Source organism: Chamaea fasciata, unplaced genomic scaffold, assembly GCF_029207755.1.
Source record: "Chamaea fasciata isolate MVZ Bird 193981 ecotype frontalis unplaced genomic scaffold, bChaFas1.0.hap1 SCAF_16, whole genome shotgun sequence".
In the NCBI taxonomy this organism is placed as follows: domain Eukaryota; kingdom Metazoa; phylum Chordata; class Aves; order Passeriformes; family Sylviidae; genus Chamaea; species Chamaea fasciata.
The window spans coordinates 1,853,795-1,877,636 of record NW_027094101.1 but is presented as its reverse complement, the minus strand read 5'-3'; the positions used below and the strand labels follow the sequence as shown (position 1 = coordinate 1,877,636).

General features: G+C 40.5%; 1 protein-coding gene across 3 annotated transcripts in view; it reads right to left on the bottom strand.

The window, feature by feature from the left end:
* Nucleotides 1-464: 464 nt before the first annotated feature.
* Nucleotides 465-23,842, bottom strand: part of CPPED1 (calcineurin like phosphoesterase domain containing 1) — a 39,019-nt gene continuing 15,641 nt past the window's right edge. For all 3 annotated transcript variants that reach the window (XM_066198197.1, XM_066198196.1, XM_066198199.1), the window contains exons 3-4: nucleotides 14,381-14,803; nucleotides 465-1,739 (exon numbers count right to left, since the gene is read on the bottom strand). In XM_066198197.1, the coding sequence (XP_066054294.1) occupies nucleotides 1,507-1,739; nucleotides 14,381-14,803 (656 nt within the window). In that variant the 3' untranslated portion in view covers nucleotides 465-1,506. The remainder of the gene's footprint in view (nucleotides 1,740-14,380; nucleotides 14,804-23,842) is intronic.

Below are 23,842 nucleotides of genomic sequence, written 5' to 3'. Positions count from 1 at the left end.
GGCAGATGGAGAATAAAAGCAAACTCACTTCTCCTCTGAATCCGACATTACGTCTCGTCAAGCTGCTGCCATGTGGCTGCAGTCCCCAGGTGGCCCTGTCCAGCTGCAGGTACAGCCACTTCCCTGCTGCAGGCAATGCTACAGAGGTGGTTTTACAGCCTCAGCAGTTCCACAAATCAGGCTTGAAGGAGACTCCTTGATCAACTGTTGTGACTAAATTGTAATTAAACCGACTCTTCAGCACAGCATTTCATACCTCTCACCATATTTAAATACCTGCAATACCCTCTAGGGAACACTGTGTTATGTGAGGACATACATAAAACATGATAGAATGCATTAATGATGCTCACTGTGTTCCTCCCTCCTCAGGTGCCAAAGCCGCATCAGTTCCAGTTCCGGATAACCCATGGCAAGGATTGCAGTGTGTTCAACCACACACTTAAAACCCCAGCAGGTGTAAGTTAACTGCATGAAGACTTTATTTGCAACAAATCAGATACATTTGCTAAGAAAAGGTGGATTGCAGCAGTAAACCATTTCGTAAATTTGTTTTTAAAGACTTATTGCAGTGAAGGAAACATACTTTTTAGGGTTTTCGATATTCTGTACTATTCTGTTCTGCCTTACAGTAAGGCACTCTACATTGCATTGGGAAATCAAAGATCTCTGCTTGTCTAGGAATCAACAGAGTGACTTCTGATTACAGTGTTCTGTACAGAATATTCTCCCCAAGCAATTATCCCAACTTCCACAGCTAGAGCCAGGATGTGTGCTAATTAAATGGCAGTGAAATTTCAAAATGGAAATAGTTGTTTCACCTTTACTTTCTGTCAGTGACATTTATATCAACCTCATTTACAGACTTTTCATTATATAAAACTATATAATGGAAACTATAAAACTATATAACATTGTATAAAACTTTACAACAGATATAACAGAAACCCAAGCTGTGACTGCAACCAGAATGTGTCTGCTCTCCTACTGCTCCTGGCTCTGAAGAGCTAAGAAAACAAGGTGTGGAAAATGGGAGAAAACATGACACCAAGGTAACAGGATATGATCCAAAAGTTGCTGAAAGTCAGCAGGAGTCTGCTGATTTCACATTTTTTGAGATTTGTTTCTGTAAAAGTGTGCCCCATTCATATCGTCCAGGAGGTAACAGAAATGACTAAATTTACTGATTTTGAAATACCCTCTCAAATTAAAGGGTTATACAGACACCAGTTTCTCTGTAATAAGAAAGTATCATCTAGGAGCAAAGCACAAATTCTCACAACTGTACTTTTCACTGACACATTACCATATTAGCTCTGCTCTCCTCCCATATTCCTCATCGGTCTCATTTTCCAAACGAAAAACACGTCAACAACTTCCTTGTTATTTAGGACGACAACAAACTGAGAGCTGTTCTGGGACACTGCAGTCAGAAATCTGTGGTTCTGCTTGGGGAAACTTTATGGAACTGTTTATCTAACATGGAAAAACACCTTCTGACACAGCCTACTTTTGCTCAGCAAGCATATCCAGCAGCTCCTTCTCTATGCCGTGGCTGCCCAGTTCAGTTAAGCTGTAGTATCTGTGCACCACCTTCTCCTCTGTCACAACCACCACTCGAAGGCCATGTGTATCCTTTCCCAGCTGACATCCTATGGCTGATGACACCACCATTTCCAGGCTTTTGTAGAACCCTCCAGCATTCCTATGGTAATGCCCGGAAAACACGGCCTTAATGCCTATTAGAGAAAGAAAAAAAAAGAAGACAGAGTATGTATTTAGTTAGCACCTTCCAGGTGTCACATTCACCTTCATTCTTTAATGGCTCACCATTTACCCAAACTTGCATTTTAAATAAATAATTAGCAAACAGTAGTAAATCCTTCTAATAGTACTAAATGATTAATCAAACTTTATTGTGCTCCACCAGCCGTGTTTAGGGCTACTGGCCACTGAGTTCGTTCTGCCCACTGCAAGGTGTGTTTGTTGTCTCCCCACTCCTTTGCCTGGAAAGAAGGGACAGTCCAGAAGCAGCTGATTAAAATGAGATACCTGCCTAGAGAATGAGGGCACTGAAACACAGTCTGTGAGGCAAAGAGAGCGGAGCTGCATTTGTCAATTAGTGTGAAGAAAATTTTTAATGACTTAACGATGTTCTGTTTCCTTTTTTTTTTTTTTAATAGATTACTTACTTGTATTTTGGACTTTACTGGAGTAAAAAATACGGAGTTTTTACAGAATTTTGGAAACAATTTGAAATTAAATGAATTGTGTCATCCTCACCTCCAAACCAGTGATTTCTACTTTTTGTTTCTGCTGTCTTGCAAACATAAACAAACAAATGGGTAGAAGCTGTGCTCGTTACTCTGAATGGCCTTTTTGATTGTCTTTACAAGTCAGATCCATGCTGCCAAATAGACTATCTTCCCCTCCCCACATTTGATAGATTTTAATGAAATGGTTTTATTACTACAAAATTATGAAATCTCCTTGATTCGGAGTAAAAAGAAGTCGTATCTTGTTGCTAAGTACTTCTCTTTCCTGTCAAAGTTTGCAAACCCCTTCACCGGAGAGTTGAGAATGCAGCTTCCTCCCCAAGAGAGAACGTTCTGCCCTAGACAAAGCTTTTAATTCACATGTTATTCCACCCTCCTTTGCCATTTAGCCTTTCCATGCTCTGCCCACAGGTACAGCTGAACGCCACAGTGAACAGCATTCAGAGTTTGGTAAAAAATATTCATCAGTTTTCTGACTAATTTAAGGTAGTGCATGTGAGACACTACAACCTTGAATGACATAAAAAAAAAAAACCTAGAAACAACTGATTTTGCCTTCAGACAGCAGAAATCCTGGAAAATATCAGAAGCAATTTGAAGTCAGAGAGCTGTAATGAGGAACACACTACAACTTCACGTGGAAATCTGTATTTCTCTAGCCAGAAAAAACTTTCCACATTTTCTCCTGCAGTAGATTCAGATCTCTTCCACAGAGATAAAATGAAAAGGGAAGTAGGTGAATCCATCTGAAAACAGCTGGCTAACATCACTCCTTTGCTTTTGTGGGAGTGATCTGAAGACTGATATAAAATATATAAACTCGGCTCAAAGTACAGTTAAAAATTAAGCAGCTTGGAAAGCAAAATATAAATTATTCTGCTGTGTGTCTGGTAAGAGCTACATGGGCTTTCAGATTTCAAATCCAAGCCCTTCTCAAACAGCAAATGAGTCAAGGTGGAACACAGAGAATGAAGCCACCTTGTCACTGAGCAATGGTGCACGGGCCTTGTCAGCTCCAACTTGTCTGTTCCCCTGTTTTAGTGTCCCAGGGCTGATTATCCTGCTGCTGGAACCACTCCTCTGGCTGCTGCATGAGTACACTGTGAGTACACTTGTGAGTGACTGCAGGACAACTCTGGGAGCTTGCTTTGACTCAGCGGCACAAACCCAGCAAAACTGGCGAAGTTTTGAAAAACCCAATGAGAATTCCTCAGAAGGCAGTAGTGGAATGCAAAAGTCAGTGCGGGTGCTGCTGGTGTAACAAGGTAACAAGGCCTTCTCAATATTTTCCACTCTTTCTGCAGGTCAGCAGAACTACTTTAGTCTATGAAAAAATTAGGAAAAAGTAAGAATCATAAACCCATAGTGGGGTGCAAGCCCATGTGACACACGTTTAGTAACAGAAATAAGTACTTTGGAAGGGAATTACATTCTCTCTCTTACTGGAAGAATCTGTGTCCTCAAGTAGCATCTTCCCACCATCCAGAGAATTTAACATTTCGATTCAGAACAGGACAAGAGGCCAAGATTTTGTGTCATCATGTATGTAAACCAAACCCTAACTAAGTGTAATTATAAGGACAGAGGATACAAAAGTCATAAAACGAACCGCAGTTATGCCAAAGAAAAAAATGTTCCACTTGTCTGATAATCTGAAAGATTTTGAGAAACCCGTCCTAGACAGAGACAGACATCAGTAACAATTTTTGCTCAGACTTCAGTTTTCAGACACCCTTTAGCGCTAGTGCCAGTATTAACTCTTGTTATTGCTGGGTTACAGCATGTTACACCTTGAACAAGGAAACAAACGAGTCACTGCTGGGTATTGACAGGAGGCTCACTGATGGGGTTTTTCTGCAGGAGCACTTCTCTGCTCACTCAGCCGTGCTGCACCCACTCAGTGAGTGAGCACAAGGAGGAAAGCTGAACCAGCCGCTGCAATAATACCAACATGAGAAGCAGGCAATTTACTTTGCTCTTGCTTTTGATCTTTAACATGAAAAGAATCTTAGAGATGTATGCACTCAAATTTAATTCATTGATTTCAGATGTTTTTCTGAAGTAATAATGTCAAGTTGCTAGCACCAGACGCCCCCACCCCTTCCCCCCTCCAGCTCTGTGAGGAAGGAACAGTGTCCTGGCAGACCTCGTTTTTACAGCCCACTTTAATGTATCCCCAGGTCACTTAAATGCATCCAGCTATACACTAAACATACAGTCCTTTCCCACTGTACCAGAAGAAAAAAAGGTAGAGCAGTGATTTGTTTTTTATCACTGGGTTCTTACACAGCAGCTGGAAGAAGCATTGATATAAAAGCTGTATGAAACACTAAAAAAATTCCTTTGCAAAGAAATGTCCAAAGAACACCACCTTCACAAGCATTCACTATTTCATTTTTTTTTGTGAAATACACAGTTATCTGAATTTAAATGTGACTGGAGGGTTCACAGTATCCATTTACTAAAAAAAGCTGGATCCATTACTGCAAGACACTATTCATACCTAATGGATTATTCATTAAAGAAAAAATGGATTAAAATCAGAATAAAGTAAAGAACTGTGCAGACAGTTACGCTAAAAAAAAAAAAAAAAAAGCCAAACAATCCACACATCCTCATCTGATGTCAGACTGCATAACAACATGCCACAGATTACAGAGTATCTGCCACGGAAAAAAGGTCTGAACTGCCAAATCAGTTTTTGATCAGGACAGGACTGCAAGCCAGAGATCCAGGGCAGACTCCATCCAGTGCTGAGTACCAGGTCTTGTTCTGTCTCTGCTAAAACTGTTCTTGGGTCATGAAAGCAGCCAAACCCACTGAGCTTCATGCCTGCTACCTGAGTTTTATCCATCAGTCAAAATGTGGAAAAAGTGTGTCTTTGTAAAAAAAGGTTTAGATACAGGAATTGGTTCTGATTTTAGTAAACCAAAGGTGTTCTCCTGCCATGCAATTTATCATTATTTTCTGATCAAGCACAAAATGTCCTTCTTAGTTCTGATCCGAAAAAGCTGAATCTAAAAGACAAAAAGATTTTCCTTCTCCAGATTTGATGATAACTCTTTTTCCCTTCAGAATAATGTATCCCTACTAAAGAATGAAATACCTCTTTTGGTACAAGTTCTTCGAGCCCAGAGCAGCCTACTTAACAAACATAATTCACGATGTAACAACAAACCCAAACAAGGGCTGTTCAAGAGTCATGTGATGAGATGTAACACTTAAATATGTTGATAAGCCTTAGACTTTACATCAGCTCAACCATGAAACAAGCATATAAACCCTTTGGTTTCATGCTAATTCACAGACTGCATTATGGCCCTTGGGGCTGTAAGGCCACACAGGGGCTGTGGCAAGGCAAGAGGGGAGTGCTGGGGAGGAGAATTACCAGCTCATGCAGCTCAGCATGCTGCCTTTGATGCTACCTGTTTCATAGGCAGAATCTTTACAGCACAACTCAACTTTAATGAAATTTCAAACTAAGTTCATATTTTAATTCGGGTATCTTTTTCCAAGGCAAAACCACATTATGAACGCATGACTCGGGGCTCCCACTGCAGACATTTTTCAAAAGGAAATTCAAAAGGGCCTCTGAAGACTTTCCTCCCCTCTTTTCTTGTTTCCCGTGTCTGCTTTCTAAAGCCAGCTCACCAAGTAAGTAGCAGAGATCCACTAAGCTCTTGTTGATTTGCATCTTCTCACTTTTAACAGCTTTGGGAAGTTGGACAATTTTTACCAGCATTTCCCATCTTGACTTTTTCCGTTGGTTCTCTCGAGGCTTTGTGACCCACGCCAGCAGCATGTATTAAAAGGCACTTTTCTTACAGAGAGGGTGGAACAGGTACTGCTCCACTGCCTCACTGGCCTAACGGGAAAGGCGTCTCTACACACGTGTCTGAGACGTGCTCAGGATGCTGCGCAGAAAAGCCTGACACAGAAAGGGATCAGGAGGCTCCAAGCAGGCTCAGAAGCAGCTGCCCATGTACAACCATCACATCCTCACAGGCTGCAGCAGCTCTAATTTTATAGAGATTATGCTCTGTAACTGTGGCCATGTTACAGCACTTAGCTCCCAAGCAACCCAAAGCAGAGAAATGTTCCGGAAGAAGCCAAGTCCTAACTGAAATATTCAACACCTTTTTCAACGCTGGAGATACTGAAGGAAACGAGAAGAAAACTTTAGCTATCCCAGTGTTGTTAGCACACTGTTGACTTTATTTCTGACAAGAACCAAGTGAGAACATACTTCATTACACAAAAAGAAACTACAATTGAGTATCGTGCAGGAGGCAGTCTGTCTGTTAGGAGGACAAGGAAGATGGGGTTATTTCGCAGAATTTTGAAAGTGAAGCATACTCCTCCTACAAATGATCATTTATCACCCAGAAAAACCCTTCTGTGGCACCAGGGAAAAGGGTCAGCATGATTTACATTGTAAGAGAACGAAGGCCTTTAGCTGTGTCTCATGGACAATCCCCCTGGGAGCGATAACGTTCCTGTCTTAGCTTATTGTGCAGCTGTAGTCCTCCAATTCCCAGACTCCCAAGTTCCCTTACTTGGGATTCTACTGCTGGCTTCTGTAGCTTAGAAAAACGTAAGGATATGGAAGACTGGGCATGTTTTCAATTCCATTTGGGCAGGAAAGAAAGGGGACTCTGGCCTGCCTTCTCTGTGTGGCCCAACAAACAGCCACATCTTTTCTATTCAGTGTTTTGACCAGCCTTTCTATTTCAGGAACAGTTAAACCATGTCAACGTCTCCATTTTAAACAAGAAACGCTAGCCAAATCATCTCTTTGCTTTATTAAAGAAACAGGTGCATTCTGTAACCGTGCAACAGTAAGATTTTGTGAAACAGGTAACACCTCTTTTCTTAACTTCTTGAAGAATTTACTGCTTTCTAGTTTAATTCAAGAAACACAGACTGAGTCCCAGCCTCTCGGGAAACCGAGTTTCAATGACACAGGATGGAAAACAATGCACCCATGTTTACCTTGAAATACTAAAAAACCCCAAAGAAACATGCACCTGGAAAACTATTTTTCTCACATAATCAGATAATATTGGGTTGTAATTGAATTGAACTAGTTTAAATTCCAGAGGTGTCTGACTCCAATTTCTGTAATTACGCTTACTTCTATGGCTTGATTCCAAAACCCCCTGAATTCAGAAGAAGCTGTTTTTCAACTCTAGTTCCAAATGTACAAACCCCATTTTTGAGGCAGGTTTGCTGTGTTCAAAATGTGACTGACCTCACCTTAGCTGGAAATCAAACCGCTCAACCCAGCACTATGGACAGAATTAAAATACAAGAAAAAAATTACCAACATAAAAATAAACCAAAGAAAAGCGAGCAGATTTTCCAAATTAGGAGGAGAATGCCTGGAATAATCAGCATAGGCAATCAGTAGCATGCTTTATTTAGACTGAGCCTTCAATTAAATAAATGCTTTTCTCAGCAAAAGCAAATGAGACTGTAAAATAAGGAGAGGGCTAAATTAGTGCAATATGAATGACATAATAAATATGTAATGGGTACAGTACAGACCTTGCCTCTCTTCCCATGCTCTCTGTAGAGAACTTGGGGAAAAAAAAAAGTGGTTCTGACTGAACCACGAAATTTCTCACATGGTTCAGATTATCACCTTTTCCGTGCTGATTAATGAACTATTTTTGACAGTAACTGCATACATGAATCAATGTTCACTGCATTTCATGTACAGGTTGATGGCTCTCCATCCAGAGAGGAGAAGGTGAAGTTCAAGGCAAAGAAAAGGAGAGCTGCGAAACACGAAATTCCCTCCTGCAGACCACTGTGAAAGCTGTCAGTTTTCACAAATCAACTGAACAAACCTAGAGAGGAATCACTAAATTGCATTATGTTGAGAACATTAATACGACACAGTAAGTCCTTGGAAGAAAAATTCTTGGAGGTGGGAAGAGGCCTGGAAAGAAATACCATTATGCACTTTTCCATCCTGTGCCCTTCACAAGAGTTTGGGGAGTAGGAGCAGCAGGAGACTGGGCTACTGAGGCCCTCATTCTGGTCCCATTACTCTGCCTTTCAGTTAGCTGTTCAAGTTTAATGATCAAATTAGATTTTAAACAGAGTTATGCTTATCCAAAAGTCCTTGAGCCACCACACAAATCTCTTTCTCAGTCAAGGACTGAAGAAAGAGGACGGACTAGAAAAAGCTGATCCAAGATATGTTTGTCCCCAAAGGTCCAGGAGCTAGAGAGGAGCACCTGTAGAGCCAAAGTGGAGAAGCAGTTCTGTACAGACATTAAATTGTATTGGAGGATCTGAATGTTATCAACACTCTGGTACCCTGTCATGGTTTTCAAAGAGAGGAGAACCAAGTAAGTATCCAGGCACAGGGAGATGCTACTCTGAGATGTGTGTGCACACCCCCACACAGGTAAGAGTACATAGGTATTTTGTAAAATGCAGTGTTTCTGGCAAATACAACCATTTAAGTCATATGGATAAATTGAGCTTGAACATTTTCCCTTGAGTATAAGGCACAAACTGGCTTTTTTTTCCTCCTTTCACTTGCAGAGTACAGCTGCTGTCTGAAGTGCTGAACAATGCGGTCGGTTCAAGAGTAATTCCTGTTCTCACAACAATTTTGCACTCCAAAATGATGTTCTTTCAGCTTCCCTACAAGAGCCACATTAACCATAGGCATTTTTTGCTGCACCTTTTTTTCTCCCCCTGGGCACGTGGTGTACCTCATCTTTTCAAGCCTCCAGTGCTACACAAGGAATGATAATATTTAGAACTCTCTGAAAACAAAATCTCTTCAGTGGAACAGAATTGATTTTATCTCATTGCAATTTCAGAGTGCTCGCATTGCCTCATCTGCCAAGCAGGTGTTACAGCAGCAAACAAAGATGTGAAAGCATCAGTCACTGTTAACTGCTCAGTGTTCAGGCAGTTCTCAGACCCTGTCATCAAAAAAAACCCCCAATGATTTCCCACCAGAGCACCAGTAAAAGGAAACAGTCCCACTGGTAAGTACTGGGGATCAATACTCTCCCTTTCATAAGCTCTTTGGTCGGCCCTCAGTAAGAGACAGAATTATTTTGTGCAGCCCTTTGGATGCTCTTTGTTATCCTTCCTCCTCAGAAGAGCTGTATGAAGAAAAGAGAACTAGTAATTAGAATTTACACTGCACAGCTCTATGAGCATCTCAATAAAAATACCCCAGGCACTCTTTTTTGCAAACATTATCCTGCAAACGTGCAGGAAACCTCTGGTTTAAATTTGCTTTGCACCCTAAAGAATCAGGAGTTTGGTGCGGCTGGTGGTCAGCGGGTCTGTGTGAGCAGGAGATGAAATATCATTTTGAAAAGTGTATTTATGTCAAAAGTTTCTTTCTATAAGACAATACTCAATAGAGCCATATAGAAAAGGATTTTAGTGTCACTTGTTTTTCCTATATAATCAGAGAAACAACAGGCACAGCTAGAGGGTGATTCCACATCACCTAATTAGAGCACTGGTCTAAATAAGCCTTTAGAAGTCCTGTCTCTAGAAGGCCACTCTGCCCTTCAAGTTCATTTCTGTGAATGCCTCTTGTGACCTTTCAGTGGAATTCACTTCCTGGTTTTGTTACTTTTTTCCATTTGAAAGCCACTCTTTCTCAGAGAGCTGACACGAACCCCAACCAGTCCATGACTGCTGTGTGCTCTATGGATCAAGAAGAAGCTTTAGCCCAGTGGATAAAACTGATTTCAAAAATTTATCTGAGAACAAATATTACTTTCTGTCCTTACAGACTGTATGTGTTTTGTACTTGCTGCTGAATTTCTGAAAAAAAAATTTAAAAATCTATGTCTCTGTGTATCTCCACGCAAGATTTACATTACCATACCTGGGGAATTGCTCTTACATAGAATATATCAAATGTGGTCACTCTACCTGGGCCATTAGTGCATAACTGCCACCTTGAAAGAGATTGATCTAAATCACTGAAGTTGAGAGTATTTAAATTACCTTAAATACTGACACATAAGCACTGAGATTACTCACTCAATGTATGGGCTTTGCCAAAATCAAGGTCTCAATGGCAGGAAGATGAAAATATTACTCCCCTGTCAACTCTGATTACACAACAAAGAAAATAATGAAACATAGCATATGTTGTCTGGTAAATTTTAGAAACAACAGCTTTCAACACTCCATGCCTTAATTTTGTGCTCAAATATATCTCAGCTGTGGATGTTCTGAGAGCTTCTTCTTCCTTTAACACTGCTCTCCTGTCACAACATTTCTAAGAGGAGAATGTAGATATATCACACTCTTTTAATGAGTAAAGGTGTTAGAAGTTACAGCACCTCCAGTCACAAATATAATGAAAAAATGCACCATTTAATGAAGTTAGGTTGATATTTTTGCCCCTATGTACGTATTAAGTACTTTTAACCACATCTGAAAAATTGCTTTGAAGACACTTGGATGAATTTAAAACTTTTTAATTAAAAGAAGCTGATGACCGTAGGGTATTTCCAACTGTATATTTCTATCTCTGGTCTAGTTATTTTTCTCTAAGATGCATCATCTCTCAGCTACGTAGACCACCTAATACTCTTAACCTAACTCTGAAAGAAGATCTTTTTTCAACCCTGTTGGTGAAAAAACCATCTATTAATTTAGGTTTTATTCAACAGAGCTCCTAAACAAATTCAGACATTTGCTTAAATGCTTTAGTTGATTTGTGCCATCAAGAAACATTTATTACTATATTGTATTAACTAATATAAGTACTGCTCAGTGCGTCAGTGATGGTTCTGAGGACAAAAAGTCTTTAAAAGACTGTCTATAGCTCACCAAAAATATCCATATTTCAGGTCATAGAAAAAAAATATTTAATGTCCTAAGAAAACTTTACTGGAACGAGATATGTAAGAAAAAAGTAGGTCTGCTATTACATAAACTGCCTAATTTGAAAACTTAATTTGCTGCTTATGTTTATCAAAGACACATGACTTGCAGACCAGATTTTTGGCTAGACCATTACTACTTCTTTATTTTCCCTACAATGCTATGAGGAAACCTATTTATATCAGCACTGTAAAATCCTTAGAAGCTGAATATGCATTTCATGCAGCAGAGTCGAGTGACTCCAGCAGATCTTACAGATGAGAACGTCAGGTCAGCTCTTTCACAGTTCCTGCACACAAGTTTTTTCAGTACTTAATGTCTGCTGGTAGAAGAGACAGAGCCTTGAAGCCTTTGACAACTTCGGCTTAACTTGCAGAAGTTATACCAATACACCTTCAGAAAGGTGTCTCTACTCAAATGCCAAACTCTGTCCTCAACTGAGCTGGTTTTCACTGTGACCGAAAACACATTTTCAAGGACAATAGTTGTTATAATGCATTTAAAAGAAACACGGTCTAGCAGGATTTCTTACACATGCGGCTTACAAGTATGGTTTAACTTTGCACAGTAGTAATACATATTTACAAGTGCCAGATTTTCAATTATAAATATTTATCATAAGGACATGATTTTATCTTTAATTAGACCAACTGTTAAGGACACTTCTAATGTGAGAAATGCAATTCAGTATTTCATACCAGATGTAGCTTCTACAGCTAGTCTTTTATCTCTGCTTGTAATGAGCAGATACTTACACCAAAACCATTACGTAACACGGGAGCGATTAGAAGAGAGGAACTACAAAAGATCTGGGCTTTGGAATTAAAATAAGGATTTTCTGAAGTTGCATACCTCAGTTTAAAGCACCTGTGACCATATGACCAATATGACCATACTTTAAGTATCTATTTCCTACACAATCCATACGGATTTCTTTGTTCTCATGAAGACCTGAATGACTCGATTATCTTTCCTTTCCTGTACCTCTTTAACCTGCTGAGTTATGGCTCCATGTTGGACACGTCTAGAAAAAGTAGAAACATGGTCCTGGGTAATAAAAAACTGAAATATGACGCCCATCAAACGATGTCAAACTCCCTAAACCATGCATGTTACTGACATAGTGACACAACAGACATGGTTACAAGCACTGAAACAGCAAGAGGCAGAAGGAAGGACTGGTGACAGGTTGGGGGAGAATAGTGGTGGTCTCTTACACAGGTAGACTGACTGTCTTTCTCCAGAATAAATAATTATACCAAATTTCAAAATTAAAAAAAAAAAAGCAAAGTATGTTGGGATTTCATTAGCAATATCCTGTGTTTTGATCCTCCAAGAAGGTACGAAGTGAACTGGGGAAAAACCAAGTTCATGCCTAAGGATGTGCTAAACTTGATTATTCTTTGGCAAAGCAGAGAAAGCAAGTGGTGTCCTTGCATCTCTGTGCCTCTACCCCACCAGCCTCTCTGCAACCCGCTGAGACCCCTGTGGTCTCACAAAGGCTGCTCTTAAATGGAATAATAAAATGGAAACAGAAGGCACCCGTTACTAAGGTAACTCGGAGCCAACTTTTGATTCAGCTCGTTTTTCTCAGCAGTCTGAGTTACTGAGCTGCCTGTTCTCTGTATTCATTTCATTAGCAGAATGTTTGATTATTGGCTTGCAAATGTTACCTATTGACTCAGTGCATAGTAATGAGCATGCCAGAGATCAGTGTTTAAAAACACTCATTAAGGAACCAAACAACTTATTAGAGATGGATGGGAATGAGGGACACAAGGAGAAATGATGGAGGGAACAGAAAAGTGGCACAGAAAGGAGTTTGGGAATTTCTTCCCTAGAGCTGTACTGCTCACTTCCCATTCTGTTCCTTTCCCCCATGATTTGAAGCCTTCCCAACTTCTGGTTAATCCTCTGGACACCCTTCTAAGGAACAGGACAACATAATGTTACAATGATAATGTTTCTTTTACCACTTGAAGAATTATATTCCCAGCATTGAGTGTTTTTAAATGTTAGTAAACCAACTGGATGACAGAAAACCCTAGAGCGGAACTGCTTTGGTTCCCACATTAATGCCAGTTTCTGGGGATACACCCATGAACTAGGATGTGCTGCAGTCCATGGTACACAGGCAGTCACAGCTGCCCAGCTCTCCAAGAGCAACACTTTCCACTATATTAACACTGACACGAAAATGAAAAAAAAGATATGAGGTGTTCTCAGCATGTCTCCTTATGGGGAAAAAAACCCCACTTGTAAATCCTAAATCTGCAGATTTATCACTGCCCTGGAGAGCCCTCAGATAGCTGTGAGTTTTTGCCCCACTGATTGGAAACAGTAGGAGATTGAGAGCTTGGAAATTAGGCTGAGTTGGATGAGGCCAGGCTTAACAATTAGACGGTAAATCAGGAACAAGATCATAAAAAATTTGCATTGTTCAGTAATCCAAATAATGTGCTCTCTTATAGATACAGAGAAAATGACATTGTGATGCAGTGATGGCAGGATGGCAGGAAATTTTGAGGGACTGGCACACTCCAGGAACATGAAGGCAATTACCAGAAAACAATGGGAACGGCATGGAGGGGTAGCTGTGTACTGTGTCTGTCTCCATGGCGCTCAAGTGGCATCACACAAAGCTGAGGGATTTGGTACAATTACTCATTTAGCACATGCTCCACCTGCCCTTCATCCCAGACATGGCCCCTATTAGAAATGGATGTGCAAAGCAGAGCAAGACTTGTTTTAACACTGAATAAATCTGGGGTGCATTACACTCTTGGTTTAAAATTGGCTCAAGTGTGGGAGAAAGCAACCTCCAAGGTAATTGTGAATTCTGTTTCCATGTTTTATGTAAAACATAAATTCTGTATTTTTCTCCTATGGCAATACCTGATCCTCTGTAGGCAGGAAAAACTCAGGTTGTCTTGGATCTGTCAGTACTCGCAAAATGGAACCCTTGCTATTTATGTTAAGAACTTTTCATGTTTAGCCTTTTACTTTTCACCCAAAGTTTTACATTTTGTTTGGTACTTTTTACAGGTGAGTAGATTCAGTTGATAATTTTGATCTACGGGAAACAATGAGGCTCATAAACTGCATTCGAAAATTCCTTGAAAACAGTGCCATACAAGTTAAATGTATTTTGTCTGGCAGCAGAGCCATTAACAATTTGAAAGAAAAAATCAAGAGTAGGAAAAGTTGGGAGAAAATACCTGCTTTATGAAACTTTTCCATTATCTCCTGACGAACCGATTTATTCAAGTTGAAATAATCGTCGTCTTCATCAGGTTTGCTCAGGAACAGAGGGATGTGCTGAAATACAATTACATGCTTGCATTTCTGCTTTGCAGCAGTAGCCAGCTGCTCATCTAGCCAGGCATCCTGGGCTTGCCTTAACTCACGGCACTTGGAACAATCAAAGTACAGCTGAGAATTCAACACAACAAAGAAAACACCTCCAACCCAAAAGCTGAAGTAGTCATCTCCCCAGTTCTTGCAATAATCATCTATGGTTTCACTTGTCGGAGTATTGCCAATATCATGATTCCCACTGACGAATACCAGCGGTATGTCCTGGTCAGTGTTTTTCAGAACATCCTTTAAATCCTGCTCTTGGTTTTTTTTCCATCGGCTTCCTGAAGGAAAAGGAAAAATACAAAACATTAGAGTGTTTATGTTTTCTCACCTTCATTTTTAGCTTTTGTTTATGGGATTGCGCACAGTAAGAAAATACTGTGTATTAGATGTGATGATGAAAACATCTCCACTTTATCCCCGCACATCCACCCAGCTGTCCCTCCCTCAGCAAGGCCTGAGCCATTTCCAGTAGCTGGCCTGAAGGCAGGCTCTGGACAGGACCCAGCAGAGAGCACAGCAGTAGGTGATGCCATGGTCACTGCTTCGCACCCGGAGCTTCAGCTGATTCCTTTCAGCTACAGACTGATGATGTGGTGAAAAAATACAGCAGCCTCGGATGGTGTAACGGCACAAGGGTAAAAACCAGGTCAACTTCTGGCTTGTATTTTATGGCTGTGCAACAAAATTAAGGGTTGTTTGGTTTGAGGGTTTTTTTTTATTTTATTTTATTACAAGAACTATTTTAACAGCAAAAATTTAATCAGTGTCTTGTGGTGACCCATTTATATAATAAGGCTCTTTTAATAATAAGCATGCCATTAAATTGAAAAAAACGTAGTTGTGTACTTTGCTAGGTTTCCCAGAATCTCTGCCTTTAAATTAATATGCATATCCATACAGGTACTCTTCTGGATGTCAGGCCTTTGTCCCTGCCTATGAAGATTTATCTTATTGACAGATTGATTTACAATCACTGAAAAAATTTAGAAAAGAAGTTTTAAAAAGGGCAGTCATTTTCTTCCAATGACAACAGAGGTTTTCCTATGTTTTCTAAGGACTAATCTTTAACTAGAGGCCACTGATATAATTATTATTATTATCATCAATGAATTAAATGAACGTGTTTATATTGGTTTTGTCCTGCAATACGTAACACACGTCTAGCATGGGTCCATTTCACAAGTTTTAACTCCATCTTTTTAACCAAAAGCTGTAACAGGGTTTTTAGAAGAACTCTGAATTCAGGTTTCTAACATACACTTGCGCACAGGTCTGTGCCAATCAATCACCGTGTACTTTTAAATTGTGTTCTACTTTCCTAACTACACACGTACCTTATACACAGAAATGCATGAATGGGTTCCTGTATTGCAACTATGAGATAAAAGGGGTTTTTACGATTTCTTCAAAATACTTATGATGAATATGTTGACAAACACTGACCCTTATTAACAAATATTTTGTTTTACATACCCTACAGTTACAGGCTTTAGTACCACCTCATCGCTGTCACCTGAATTCTATAGCTTTAGAAAAATACTGTGAAAAAAAATCCTATTAGGTCTAAATTATGGTTAAATGCAAGGACATTGATATGAGGTGCATTAAGTCAAAATCCACAACTCTCTTGGGTTGAACTGCTGCAGAGGATAAGAAGTTATTGTAGGGAAATCTTTGAGTACTCTGACAAATACTGGGCATATGATACCCAGGGGAGTCTAGAAAGCAGTGGAGAGCAGATGACTTTTTGGGGTATATTAATGGTCAGTTTAGGCTGTTCTTGTTAATCCCAGAAAAAAAACAGGGCAAATAATATCTGTATTACTTGGAGAAGCTGAATTTTAAAAAATAAAACCAAAAATTCAAATAAACCTGGCACACTGCTGTCCACAGAGTAAGGAACCTGGCGGAGAGCACTGCTTTTACTGACGCTTCCCATCTTCCTATGGAAAGAGTTGGAAATTTCAAGCTCTAAATATGAAAATGTCTGGGGGAGGAGGGCGGGGAAATGCAAGGGGAGGAAGGCTTTGTTCAGATCCATGTAAACACATTACACCATGTTAAACTCCATGCTATCACTTTGGGAAATTTAGCTAACAGTTGCAGAGTATAAAGACATTTATGCAAAAGTTAGAGAAATAATTTGCAGAATTATGTATACCTCATCCCAGTGGTGAAATTCAAGCTCTAGAGACTAACATTTAGATTAGATTTGTCGACAGCAGGGCACTGATTCCCTCGTTTAATGAAATATTATTTCTATAGCAACAGAGAAACATATTCAGTGTTTATTGCAGAAAACAGATTGCTCAAAATGGAAAACAAGGTCTCTGCCTAAGAGCCTAGGAAATCCTACTAAAGAGAGATCGGTTTAGAACAACTGCATCTCGGCTTGACCTTTCCTTGGCAGATGGTCAAAACAACTCCAAAAGACGAGAATCCCAAAGAGATAAAAGCGGGGGAAAGTGGAGGAATGTCTCAGGACCCCTTGGTGCAGTGCTGGGGAGGAAGGCTGGATGTCCCACAGGCGCTGAGCTGCGTGACCACGACACAGTGTGTGCCACAAGGAGCCCTCCTGAGGCACCTCCCCCTGACTTCACATCTGAGCTAAGTAAGAAGAAGACAAAGACAGTGGTAAAGAAGGAAGGCACTGGAACATTAAAGTGGTCCCTGCCACAGCATAAAAAAACCCCTTTTAATCTCTCTCAGGCACAGAGCTACAATATCTAATTATTCCAATTTTTATGAAAAACATTTCTGTTTGATGGACATGTATTTCTTTGGCTTAGAGGGAACTTTGTTGTAGGTGAATAGGGAAATAATACAGTGCCAAAAGGCAATACAAAAAAAAAATTATTTGTGAAGTGCCAGGGTAGATGCAACTGAAATAAATTTCTGTGATGTTTATCCTGGCATCATGTGCAGTGACATTTTTAAATCCGGGGCCACAATTTTCTGTCTTTATGTTAGGCTGTGTAAATAAAGTCTTGCCCTGAGATAAATGACTTCACAAATTAATAGCCCATAAAGGGCAGCCTGGCTTTTATGAAAAATATGAAAGTGAGAACTGTTGCTGGTGCAGTTGTGTGCAATTTCCCACAGCTTCCCAGTCTATAATTTCTGAAAGCTGAGCAATGTGAACAGGGGCATGAAGGTGCAATGTCACCGTGCCTGTTGTTTTCTGTTGTGTATCCCTGTTCGCCTCGACAGCTCCAGTGTTCCGTCCTGCACTGCTTAAAGGAACCAAGACAGCCAGCCTTCTTCACACACTGAAAAAGCAGATTTCAAGACAGTATTTTACAGCATTTCTGCTGGAGCTGTCTTCAGTCAGCAGAATTACAGATTATTCCGACAAAGGAATAATCCTTTAGCTACTAATCCTTAGTTACAGTTTTCTTTGGTATTCCACAGAAGGGTACACCTCTCCAAGAACAGGTTCAGTTTAATTTTTGTAAGGCACTAGCTATTAAAAACAATTTAAAGCATTGTTTCCCCCAAAAGCTGGGCCTGCAATGCTGATGGCAATTTTTGTATAACACAATCCTTCCCATACAGTAACCTCCACCAACTCTGTAACTTTTCCTGGAAGCATTCTGATTGAAAATTTATCAATTAATTAACAAGAGCACCAGTTTTTCTTCTGATAGGCATCAGGAGGGGGGGAATGGGTGGGTTATGATGGCATTATGAGGTGGTACCCACAGGCATTCCTGGCTTGGTGTTAGAAGCAGAAGTACTCCCCCTAAGGCAGAAGAAGCCTTCAGCTCAGACATCTTCAAATAATTTAACAACATGCAAAAATGTGGCACAGTAATTTCCTGTATTTCTCATTACTTGGTCTAGTATTTTAATATATCTTAAGTGCCCCAAACTTAGAGGAGCTGCAAACACATTGTTTCTTAATGGAAAGCACAGATTTTCAGTTTGAAGGAGAAAGAAAATAAAAATTAAGTTTTATGCCAACAACACTCATGAAAAGCCCTGATATAATAACTGCAATCTGTTTAACATTTAACCCAAGAGACTATCAAAGAACAAGAGCTACACTGCAGACAAAAACACTATACATAATATCAAACAGAAATTGTACCTACATTTGATAAAAGCTAAACAGAAAATCTCAAAACACCATGGAAAGAAGATAAGAAGATTTAGAAAAAACACTGGGCCCATTCCTTCTGTAATTTATGATGATACCAGAAATACTCTGACATCAAAAGACAACTAACTATTGTTGAAAGCAATCAAATAACTGTTAAAAAACAACAGATATATTTGGGTATTTTCCTGGGCCTTACAGTGCATCACAATTGCTTCAAGAGTCTAAGTATTTTGAGCACTTCCTGTTCTTAAGACATATGTCCTGTTTTGTGCGTTTTCATGACTGTCTGCAGCTGCCCTACTCCTCCATTCAGAGGACCTCCCCCAGCCCTATTCTCTAAATTTCCAGGGAGGAGGGGAGTCCAAGGCTATACTCAAACATGCTCTTTTTTTAGCTGCACTGGAGGAAATGTAACTGCTACCTCCATCTCTGTGGGAAAGCAGCCTCCTCCTGTCAAACCAGGACTGCCTTCCATCTCTTCTCGTCTTGGATACCTGCCTGTTTGGTCCAGATTAAGAGGGCTACAAGCAAGATCCTACATCGCCCCTGTCTGCTGAGCCCTCCCCAGGGACAGCCCCACTTGGTGCCCCTGTCACTTGGAAGACATCACAGGTCCAAACCCAATGGTATCATCAACACCACACTGTACCTGCCAGGCTCCTTCTGCAATTCCATCGATTGCTATGCACTAACATACACGAAAACCTCAGCTCTAATCCTGCCACTCCTCGAAACACCAACCCACAGCATCCCTTCAGAGCACTGATGCAGATGGAGCTTCCCCACCCTCACCTCCGGCACTGCTCCTCTCCCTGTGCTGCCTTCTTGCCTGCCCTTCCCCACCTCATCAATAGGGGTGACTCCTCCTCACTGCCAGTGCCCGACTCTTCCCTCTGCTCATCTGTTTACAATTGATCACCCCATAAAAGCAGTGATTCGATCGTGGGCCATCAGCGGAATGAAACACCACGGTCTCCATGTTCTTTTAGCCCAAGGATGCTACAAAATGTGATAATGGAGAGGGCATTGTTCAGAAAGGAAAGACCTCTCTGGCCACCCAGTTCAGTCTTACCAGTGCTCTTCACTGTTTCTTGCTTTAAACTTAAGAGCTTCCCCTCTGGTGTCTCCTGTAATGAACTAATGCAACACACTGCGTCATTCCAAATTATTACATGCAAGAATAAGCTGATCCATTTTAATAAACCCATTATGGTCATGTTCTGAAATAGGTTTTTTGCTTTAGTCTGTGCTGTAATAGCTAAATTGTCTCCTCTCTCTTTTTAAGACATATATATTTCTAATCTTCAAATAGCCTGAAGACAATTTTATGATGAACAAAAAATGATGCAGTTCAAAATAATGTAAATATGACTATATTCACTCCTGAACAAACTGACTGACTGTTCGGTCTAACTTACAAAGAACCTCATTTCATTAGTTCCAGTGAAAAGCAGAATCTGCAATACTCATTTGTCTACAGCTGTAAGCGACTTTTTCAGTACACTGGAAACAAGTAATAATCTGTTCTGAGACTCAAAAAGTGATCACACAAAAACTTCCTTACATGAAAACACAAATTAATTTTATTATATAACTTTCGGCATTAAAACAAGAAGAAATTTTAACTCTAGCTTAAGCTAATAATGAACAATTATTACACTACAGTAATGACAAAGTCCCCAGCCGAACAAGGAAGCCTATTAGGGGATCAACTGGTCCTGGTTTCAGTGCGTGACATCAAATATAATGACTGCAAATGCTGACATTTTTCTGAGTGCCAGCCACACAGGTGCCCACGTAACAACCTCATTCACGGCATTTACTGCTCCATGTTCCGCTGTGAAAATAAGTATTATCCTTCACTTAAGCTCAACTCTGCTCTTATCCCTACTCCCCTCCCAGCAACGCTGAGCTGCCACAGCAAGCACAGGCCACCACTGCCTTTGGGTCCATGCTTCTGACGAGATCATCGCAAACAGGAAAAAATACCTCAACACGCAGTACCAAAACCAAACTTAATTAAAAATGAACTTCATACAAAGATCTAGTACTTGTACTAGATTTTTAGTCCTGTCTCCAGTACTTGTATCATAGAATATAAGTCCTGAGAAAATTGTGTAACTAATTACGTCTCCAAGATTTTAATATTTAGAGATATCTATCTGCCAATCAGATTTCTAAATTCAACTGTCGACTAGATTAGAGAACATACAAAATACAAATAAATATATACTTGCTGAAGATGAAACATTTGCTTCTGACAGCCCAGTGGTGTCTGCAATACGAGCCTGTTGGATGTGTGTGGAGATCTCTGATGCTATCCTACTCTGGGCCGATTAGAGCAAATTTAATTTCACAGAAAGCTGTTTGAGGCTTTGAACGCTCCATTAGGTTTTACTAGAATCAAATAATTACTACAAAATGTTTATTTATGCAACTGCAGCGGCATTTCTTTAAACAGTTATTATGAGATATTTAACAAATAATGTGCTGCTTCCCCAAATTCTTAGCTATTATTAATTAACATTGGTGTAAGAGTTTGGAGAAGAAAACAGCCAAGAAGCATTTTGGTTTGGATTCTATCCTGCCAAGAACATCAGTTACAACAGCAGAAGAAACAGATGCAGTGAGTTTATTTAGATGGAGCTACCTTGTGGTGAGGAAATTAGGTCACATCTAACACTGCCCTATTGATCAGGCAGTGACATATTAATAGAAATGATACCTTGCACTCAAACAAATACAGCCTTTACTTATACCCTGATTCAGTATAAACATTTTAAAGCCTCTGCTTCTGCCTTGCACCTAAAAAGTCAATCTGTGTCTTTTCTGCTTCATGCTCTATTACAATTCTCCACTGACAAAGATTCAGGAATTGGGATTCAGCTGACAATTTTTGCTGAAACTGCAAGTGACACTGGAATACAGCTGCCTCCTCCCCAGCTGTGCCACGCTGCTGGGAGTTAAAATAATACACAAACTTGCTTTTGTCAGTCAACCAAGCTGCCAGTTCAAATGGCAAAAAAAAGCTAATATAGTAAAGGTGAAATGCTTACAGCCATTTTTAAAGGTGGGACCATATTTTAAGACATTATTTTTTAACCTGCTCATATGCCTGTTATATGGACAAATCAAACATCAGCATTCATGCTCTTGCCTTCTAGATGAGAAAGGGATTTTTTGAGAATTATTTTATTTTTCCTTAAAATTAAAACTTGACAAAATATCTCCTTATATACATGCCTCACTTAAGGACCAGCAGTGCAGCCTAATTTTATCTGGCCAATTTTTTTTAAAAAAAACATTAATGATCCTTTGTTTTAGCAAAATTGGTTATTTAATGGTAGTTTAAAAGCAGTATTAAAAGCAGTTCACAGATTTTTTTTTTTTCCTTTGTGGAATGTCTTACAAGATCACTGTACATAGCATTAAGAACTTGAATTGGACCTGACATTTCTCTGTAATTTATTCAGTTCACAAATGTATAAATGGCAGCTTGTGCATTTGCATGCCGATTTCAGCATTACATTCCCATCTCATCCTGTGTGCAGAGCCCACCAGCAGCAGATCTGCAGCTCCCAACACCTCGGTCCCTGCAGTGTGACCATGCCAGTCCCGCGTGACGCAATAAAGCACGAGCGCAGCACCCGCCTCGCCAAGGACAGCTCAGCAGCTGCAAATGTGCAGCTCTGCAAATGGACAGCAAAGGCCTGGGCAATACTTCCTCACAAGGAAGAACGCACGTGGGCAAGTGACTGCGGACTTCATCAAGTGTGACAAAACCGGCCATTTCCTCAACGTTCCTTTTTTAGTGGATCCTGGACCAGAAGACGGGTAGGACTTCCTGGGAAATACCAACCTCAGCTCTTACACAAACCAAGTATTTCACTGACCTTTCCTGACCAGCCTGAGATGGTGTTTTAAGTCAGAGAATTCCAAACATTCACAAATAGGTTTCAAACAACAATGCTTTGACTAGGAACATTTGCTATGGTGTGTGCTTTCCCCAGTTTAGAAAATTCAGCAAATTAAAGAGGTTTTTTTTTAGAGCTACCCTGTAAGGTGCTTGCAATTATATGCTGCAGCCTGTGTCTCGAGATTTATTGTCTATAAAACTGCACTTTTGGAGAGAGTCATGTTAAGGCCCTCCATATTTAACAGAAACAAGAGACAAATATTTTGGACCATGGCAGTTGCAAAATCCAATTTGGGCATGGGAAAGAAGCTCAAGCTAATCCAGTTGTGATTCTCCCAGGAGAGACGATGCCTTCAAACGCAACAGTGATTATAAACAGAAATGAAGCCATGCTGCTGCCTGGCCACCAGAACCATCAGCTCTGATGTTCCTCAGCTCTGCAGCTTGTCTACTCTGAATGCAAATAACTTCACTCTCCTCTGCGGACGTGTCACAGCTCATAAGAGGGACTAATTGTATAAAAGCCAGTATGCCCATCTCATCTCACATTCTGATCCTCAAATTGTCAAGCAGAAGTCAAACAGAGAAGTACTGATTTGAAAAACTGTCACTTAATTGCTGTCCAAGTATGAACTCAGAACCCAACATTTGGCACCTGTTTTTAAAATCTTGTTGCGCATCATTGCCTGCTTTATTATATGAAGAAACACTGCATGGAAGACAGCAGAGGCGATATAATTTTGAGGAGACATGCAGCCAGCAGTTTAGCTTTTCACATAAAGAACATACTGTTGCCCCAAATTGTAATTAGCTGAACTGAGCTGATGTGCCTTATCGAGGCTTTGTGGAGGAGTTAAGAGCGTTAGCGGAACGTGCGAATTCCTGGGGGAAATGCAAAGCGGTGATGCACACACCCAACTACACATGCACAGAGCACAGCATGCAGGCAGGGGGAGCTGCCTGGTGCCACAGAATGTCCCAGAAGAGTTGGGGCCCCTGGCAGCAGCAGCAGCAGCAGGACAGTCACACATCCTGGCTGTAGGCAGGGGCCCTCGATGCTTGGAGGAGAGAAAGCAGGGAGAGAGACAGAGGAAGGACACTGGCGCAGGGAGAGCACTGGCATCCCCCGCAGTCCCGCCGTGATTCTGTCAGTGACAATTCTTCCCCAAATTCATGACTGCTTTTTACAGAATGCCAGATGTCGAAGGTGAGTCTGTGCCTTTCACCAGCACAAGCTGCGACAGCTCCGGGACCTTGCCCAGGCGTTTTTACCCCCATGACACAAAGTACCGTTCTGGC